This window comes from Echiichthys vipera (genome assembly GCF_963691815.1).
Source record: "Echiichthys vipera genome assembly, contig: SCAFFOLD_74, whole genome shotgun sequence".
In the NCBI taxonomy this organism is placed as follows: Eukaryota; Metazoa; Chordata; class Actinopteri; order Perciformes; family Trachinidae; genus Echiichthys; species Echiichthys vipera.
In genome coordinates this window covers 12501-20000 of record NW_028154816.1, presented here as the reverse complement: position 1 = coordinate 20000, position 7500 = coordinate 12501, and the positions used below count along the sequence as shown (strand labels likewise).

Here is a 7500-nt window from a genome sequence, read left to right as displayed (position 1 = left end):
CACAGATACTTGCAATGGATTGAAAGCGGGTGTCCAAGGCACAGAGGATGTTATCTAATGCCACAGAGAAAACACTGTTGCGAAACAGATTTGATTCTGTCTCCTGTTGGTTTCCCTCTTCTTCTGACCTCTGGCTCTCATCTGCAAAACACTTCCTCTTTCGCTTGTGGCTGACTGGAAATCCAATGGGAACATCCATAGCTTCTGCGATGAGGGAAGCCTCTGCAAGGAAGTTGTCCCATGAGTCACGAAAGACCTGCATTTCTTCCTTCAATGCCTCTATATTGGCTGCTTCTACATCTAGTGTAATTTTTCCTGACTGCAGAATTATGTTTCTGTCTTCAATGGACTGCAGTACTTTTTTCCAGACAGTCAGGAGAACAATGGCTTTAAAAGATGTAAAATAACTCCTGAGACCAGTGACCTCTGATTTGACTTCATTAGTCAAGCTGCATCTAGCAAGGATGCTATCCAGGGCCTCTAGGAGTGATGGTAAGTTATTTGCAACTGGTTTAACAGCCGCTATGCGGGCACTCCAACGGGTATCAGACATGCGGTGAAGGGAGCAGCCAGTCTTTTCTTTGAGAATGGCCCATCTCTCTGGGCTGGCACTGAAGATATTGTACAAGCGATTCAAACTCCCGAAAAATGTTGAAACGTCGGTACATGACTCTGCAGCATGTACTCCAACAAGATTTAAAGAATGTGAGGCACATGGTGAATATGTAGCAAGTGGATTTATTTTCCTTATTTCAGCCTGGACCCCTTTAACTTTTCCTGACATGTGCGAGCCATTGTCAAAGCCCTGGCCTCTGCAATCTGCAATGTCAATGTGGTGCTCCTGTAGTGTCTTCAGTAACATCTCTGATATTTCATGGCCAGTCTTGCCACTGAATTCTTCAAACTGCAAGAAACGTTCAGTTACATCCCACTGATCATTCTCCTTCTGAACAACATATCGAAGAATTACATTCTGTTCCTTGTGGGAGACATCAGGAGTTGCATCACATATTAATGAGTAAAAAATGGCACACTCCCTTTCCTTCAGTATTTCTTTCAAAACCCTATCTCCACAGAGTTCTATGAACTCATTTTGAGACTCTGGGCTAAGGTAATGGGTCACTCTGGTGCTTGGTCTTTTCTCCTTAACTTTTCTCAGATGATCATTCAACAGAGGATCGTACTTGGCTACAAGCTCTACAGTGCCAAGGAAGTTACCCTTCCGTACATCACCAAGCGTCTCTGTGCTCCCTCTGAATGGCAAATTTCTTGAAGCCAGAAAAAGAGTAACATCTAATATTCTCTCAAGAATAGCTTTGTTTCTGTCAACTTCAGGTTGGATCTCTTGTTGCAGATGGCTGTCTATCCCCTTTGCTTCTATCAAAGAATATCTCAGATTTTTCCACTTGAGGTAGCAGCTTTTGTGCGCCTTGCAAACTTCATGGTCAGGGAATTTGTTGTACATTCTCCGCCATTTGAGATCTGATATTTTGTACCCTTCTTTGGTGTTAAGTGCACTGGCTGATGGTTTTTTAGGCCGTCAGAGGAAAATAACATGCATGGTACACAGTATATTGCCTTTGCACTTTCACTGTACATTAACCAGCCTCTCTTCTGTTTTTCCCGTCCATTTGTTGACTTTGTAAACTCTAAATACTCTGGAAATTTCCTTCCATCTGAATCCTTTGGCATGATCAAGGTCAGATCTCTTTGAGTAGCTGTGGTTAGCTTTTTGACTATTATCTCACGATCGTGGTCTGTGAGCTTCTCTGGCCATAATCCTGGGTCACATTTTAAATATTCTTCCTCCTTGTTCTCTCTTTCCTGTCTTTCTGTACTTCCTGTGCTCTGACTGTCTTCAGCAGTTTCATGACTGCAACAGCTTTGATTTGCTTCACAGTTCCCTTCACTCTCTGAAGTAGCCTCGCTTTGGGAGCTTGGACCTGGCTCTGTCAACAGCAAAAGGGACATAAATTGAGTTATAAAAAAATGTAGCCTATATTTTGCTATTATATAATTGAAATAGCCAAGGTGTTTTTTTTTCCCATATTTCTATTTTATTTTCACAAATGATAAAGATGAACAACAATAGACACACAATCAACAATAACAGTCACGTGACAACAACAAAAGCATCACAGATAAAAACAAGACAAGCAAAAACCAAACAACAGCCATACTGACACTATGGTAGATGCACACTGTGCATACAGAAGTCATTTGGCATTCATAATGAAGTAACCTTCTGCATACTGCACAGAAAAAAAGTATCTGTGTTCTTGTACACCAAGGAAGGATCTTATGCTGACCCAGAGCTCCTCATCTAGCTCCCCAAGGTGTTTACTCACTCACCATCAAAGGCATCATTGGACTGCTGGGGGTGAGCATCTGCTGTGGGGTCAAACTCAGATGAAGCAGGCACTGCTGATTCTGGAGCAGCAGAGGATAAAGGTTTATTGTTAAATTATATATATTGTATACAGTAATGGTGGGCGTCAGTAGCTCAGTCCGTTGGGACTTGGCTTGGGAACCAGAAGGTGACATTTTAAGTCCTGATGGATAAAATATTTTTAAACCATTCAAAAGTGTAAACTGTCCAAAATTCTAAATAGTCTTTTTTTTACTTTGTTGTTGTCAAAAAAACAGAACAACAACGACAAATCTTTGAACAATTAACTCTTTTTGTATTTAGACTATTCAAATGTCCCACTAATGACACATTTTACAAGACCACATTGAACACATCATGAAAACGTAACTGACCTTCGTCAGATGCTCATAATTACTGAGTAGAAATTGAATGGGTCATAATACAATTGAGTGCAGCCTCTGAATGGGCGCTTACTGGAGCACTGTCCGACAGTGTTATGTGCGAAACACACAGTCACGGTGGTAGCCCCTAAATTAGTAACGTTCAGTTATAGCTACTCTAGGAACCGTCGCTCTACAATGACCTGGCGACCTGTCCAGAGCGGGGCCCGATGACAGCTAGCGTAGGCTCCAGCCTGCGCCCCGTCAAAGGTAATATTACAGACATTAAATGAATGAACAAGCAGGCTAATTGTTTAAGCCGCCCTCGGTAGTTTACTCTCACCATTCTTAAAAAAAAAGGTTTTGATGTCTTGGGCCCCTGCTCTGCTGTTCCTACACCTGACCTCTTTCTCAACTCTTTTCTGGTGTCCAGACTTGTGTTTTTTGGGGGGCATACTGACTCTGCTGCAGTTAGCTTCTCTACCGGCTAGCACTTAATTCCGATGAGGAAGAACCCCGGGAAGAAAGAGCCGCGGTGTGGACCAAACCATTTTCTAAGAAGGGGCCAGGGGGGTTATTGAATAGAATAAACATATATATAGAGTATTGTACAACTTGTGGCTTTGTTTTAATTCGGATTCATTCGTATGAATATATATTAGTTCAGTGCATAATCATTTTGTCATAGAGGCTACTGGAGCAGTGTGTGGGCCCTGGCTGGCTGTGGGCCCTCAGAATTGTCATCACCTTTCCCCCCTATACGACGGCGCTGTGTGTAGGTAAACTGTGGACCGCCCCTGAGCTGCTGAGGACAGCGTGTCCTGCTCCCTGTGGGACTCAGAAAGGGGACGTGTACAGCTTCAGCATCATCCTGCAGGAGGTGGCTCTGCTGAGGGGCGTCTTCTACCTGGACACACACACCATGTCCCCCAAAGGTGGGCGTGGGGCACGGTCCCCACTACACACCCTAAATAAGAGCGTGTGTACACGTTAGAATGACTCCATCAGGGTCGTAGGTCATAAAACTGTGTGTCCCTGTGTGTGTGTGTGTGTGTGTGTGTGTGTGTGTGTGTGTGTGTGTGTGTGTGTGTGTGTGTGTGTGTGTGTGTGTTTACGTGTGTGTGTGTCTGTGTCCCCCTGTGTGTGTCTGTGTCCCCCCGTGTGTCCCCCTGTGTGTGTCCCTGTCCCCCCCTGTGTGTGTCTGTGTCCCCCCCTGTGTGTGTCCCTGTCCCCCCCTGTGTGTGTCCCTGTCCCCCCCTGTGTGTGTCCCTGTCCCCCCCTGTGTGTGTCCCTGTCCCCCCCTGTGTGTGTCTGTGTCCCCCTCTGTGTCCCCCCCTGTGTGTCCTCGTGTCCCCTCAGAGATCATCCAGACAGTGCGTCACGGCGGCGTCCCCCCCCTCCGTCCGTCCCTCTGCTTCCACAGTCACAGCGAGGAGCTCGGCGTCCTGATGCAGCGCTGCTGGAGCGAGGAGCCGGGGGACAGACCGGACTTCAACACCATCAAGATCCTGCTGAGGAAACAGCACAGGTGGGGACGGGGGGACACAGGGGGGGCAGGGGGGGGACAGGTGGGGACGGGGGGGACACAGGGTGGGACAGGGGGGACACAGGTGGGGACGGGGGGCACAGGTGGGGACAGGGGGGGACAGGGGGACACAGGTTGGGACGGGGGGACACAGGGGGGGACAGGGGGGACACAGGTGGGGACGGGGGACGGGGACACAGGTGGGGACACAGGTGGGGACAGGGGGCACAGGGGGGGACAGGGGGGACACAGGTGGGGACACAGGTGGGGACGGGGGGGGACACAGGTGGGGACACAGGGGGGGACACAGGGGGGGCACAGGTGGGGACGGGGGGACACAGGGGGGACACAGGTGGGGACAGGGGGACGGGGACACAGGGGGGACAGGTGGGGACAGGGGGGACACAGGTGGGGACGGGGGGACACAGGGGGGACACAGGTGGGGACAGGGACACAGGTGGGGACACAGGTGGGGACGGGGGACAGGGGGCACAGGTGGGGACAGGGGACGGGGGGACAGAGGCCCTTTCTCCCTGTGACTCTGACCCTCTGGACCCTCTGGACCCTGTGACACTGACCCTCTGGACCCTCTGGACCCTGTGACACTGACCCCTGGTCCCTCTGGACCCTGTGACTCTGACCCTCTGGTCCCTCTGGACCCTGTGACACTGACCCTCTGGTCCCTGTGACACTGACCCTCTGGTCCCTCTGGACCCTGTGACACTGACCCTCTGGTCCCTCTGGTCCCTGTGACTCTGACCCTCTGGTCCCTCTGGACCCTGTGACTCTGACCCTCTGGTCCCTCTGGACCCTGTGACTCTGACCCTCTGGTCCCTGTGACACTGACCCTCTGGACCCTCTGGTCCCTGTGACACTGACCCTCTGGACCCTGTGACACTGACCCTCTGGTCCCTGTGACACTGACCCTCTGGTCCCTCTGGACCCTGTGACTCTGACCCTCTGGACCCTCTGGACCCTGTGACACTGACCCTCTGGACCCTCTGGACCCTGTGACACTGACCCCTGGTCCCTCTGGACCCTGTGACTCTGACCCTCTGGTCCCTCTGGACCCTGTGACACTGACCCTCTGGTCCCTGTGACACTGACCCTCTGGTCCCTCTGGACCCTGTGACTCTGACCCTCTGGTCCCTCTGGACCCTGTGACTCTGACCCTCTGGTCCCTCTGGTCCCTGTGACACTGACCCTCTGGACCCTGTGACACTGACCCTCTGGACCCTCTGGTCCCTGTGACACTGACCCTCTGGACCCTGTGACACTGACCCTCTGGACCCTCTGGTCCCTGTGACTCTGACCCTCTGGTCCCTCTGGACCCTGTGACACTGACCCTCTGGTCCCTCTGGACCCTGTGACACTGACCCTCTGGTCCCTCTGGACCCTGTGACACTGACCCTCTGGACCCTGTGACACTGACCCTCTGGTCCCTGTGACACTGACCCTCTGGTCCCTGTGACACTGACCCTCTGGTCCCTCTGGACCCTGTGACACTGACCCTCTGGACCCTGTGACACTGACCCTCTGGACCCTCTGGTCCCTGTGACACTGACCCTCTGGACCCTCTGGACCCTGTGACACTGACCCTCTGGACCCTGTGACACTGACCCTCTGGTCCCTGTGACACTGACCCTCTGGTCCCTGTGACACTGACCCTCTGGACCCTCTGGTCCCTGTGACACTGACCCTCTGGACCCTCTGGACCCTGTGACACTGACCCTCTGGTCCCTCTGGTCCCTGTGACACTGACCCTCTGGTCCCTGTGACACTGACCCTCTGGTCCCTGTGACACTGACCCTCTGGACCCTCTGGACCCTGTGACACTGACCCTCTGGTCCCTCTGGTCCCTGTGACACTGACCCTCTGGTCCCTGTGACACTGACCCTCTGGTCCCTCTGGACCCTGTGACACTGACCCTCTGGTCCCTCTGGTCCTTGTGACACTGACCCTCTGGTCCCTCTGGACCCTGTGACACTGACCCTCTGGTCCCTCTGGTCCCTGTGACACTGACCCTCTGGTCCCTGTGACACTGACCCTCTGGTCCCTGTGACACTGACCCTCTGGTCCCTCTGGACCCTGTGACACTGACCCTCTGGTCCCTCTGGTCCCTGTCCGTCCTCAGAGGCTACGGGTCCAACATCCTGGACAACCTGCTGTCCCGGATGGAGCAGTACGCCAACAACCTGGAGGAGCTGGTGGAGGAGCGGACGCAGGCGTACCACGAGGAGAAGCGCAAGGCCGAGGCGCTGCTCTACCAGATCCTGCCGCAGTGAGTACTACCACAGTACTACCACAGTACTACCACAGTACTACCACAGTACTACCACAGTACTACCACAGTACTACTGAAGTACTACCACAGTACTACCACAGTACTACCACAGTACTACCACAGTACTACCACAGTACTACTGAAGTACTACCACAGTACTACCACAGTACTACCACAGTACTACCACAGTACTACCACAGTACTACTGAAGTACTACCACAGTACTACCACAGTACTACCACAGTACTACCACAGTACTACTGAAGTACTACCACAGTACTACCACAGTACTACTGAAGTACTACCACAGTACTACCACAGTACTACCACAGTACTACCACAGTACTACTGAAGTACTACCACAGTACTACCACAGTACTACCACAGTACTACCACAGTACTACTGAAGTACTACCACAGTACTACTGAAGTACTACTGAAGTACTACCACAGTACTACCACAGTACTACCACAGTACTACTGAAGTACTACCACAGTACTACCACAGTACTACTACAGTACTACCACAGTACTACCACAGTACTACCACAGTACTACTGAAGTACTACCACAGTACTACCACAGTACTACCACAGTACTACTACAGTACTACCACAGTACTACCACAGTACTACTGAAGTACTACCACAGTACTACTGAAGTACTACTGAAGTACTACCACATTACTACCACAGTACTACCACAGTACTACTACAGTACTACTGAAGTACTACCACAGTACTACTGAAGTACTACCACAGTACTACTGAAGTACTACTGAAGTACTACCACAGTACTACCACAGTACTACTGAAGTACTACCACAGTACTACTACAGTACTACTACAGTACTACTACAGTACTACCACAGTACTACCACAGTGATGTCACCGTCGCAGTAATGATGATGTCACTGTAGTGATGATGTCACTGTAGTGAT

General features: G+C 51.1%; 1 protein-coding gene across 1 annotated transcript in view; it reads left to right on the top strand.

Annotated features, from left to right (window-relative positions):
- The window catches only part of LOC310966359 (atrial natriuretic peptide receptor 1-like), a gene marked incomplete at its 3' end in the record, with an annotated part of 46758 nt that overhangs the window by 36151 nt on the left and 3107 nt on the right, over nucleotides 1–7500 (top strand). Inside the window, exons 15-17 of the mRNA XM_083940940.1 lie at nucleotides 3531–3686; nucleotides 4111–4279; nucleotides 6411–6557. Coding sequence (XP_083797066.1) covers nucleotides 3531–3686; nucleotides 4111–4279; nucleotides 6411–6557 — 472 coding nt within the window. The remainder of the gene's footprint in view (nucleotides 1–3530; nucleotides 3687–4110; nucleotides 4280–6410; nucleotides 6558–7500) is intronic.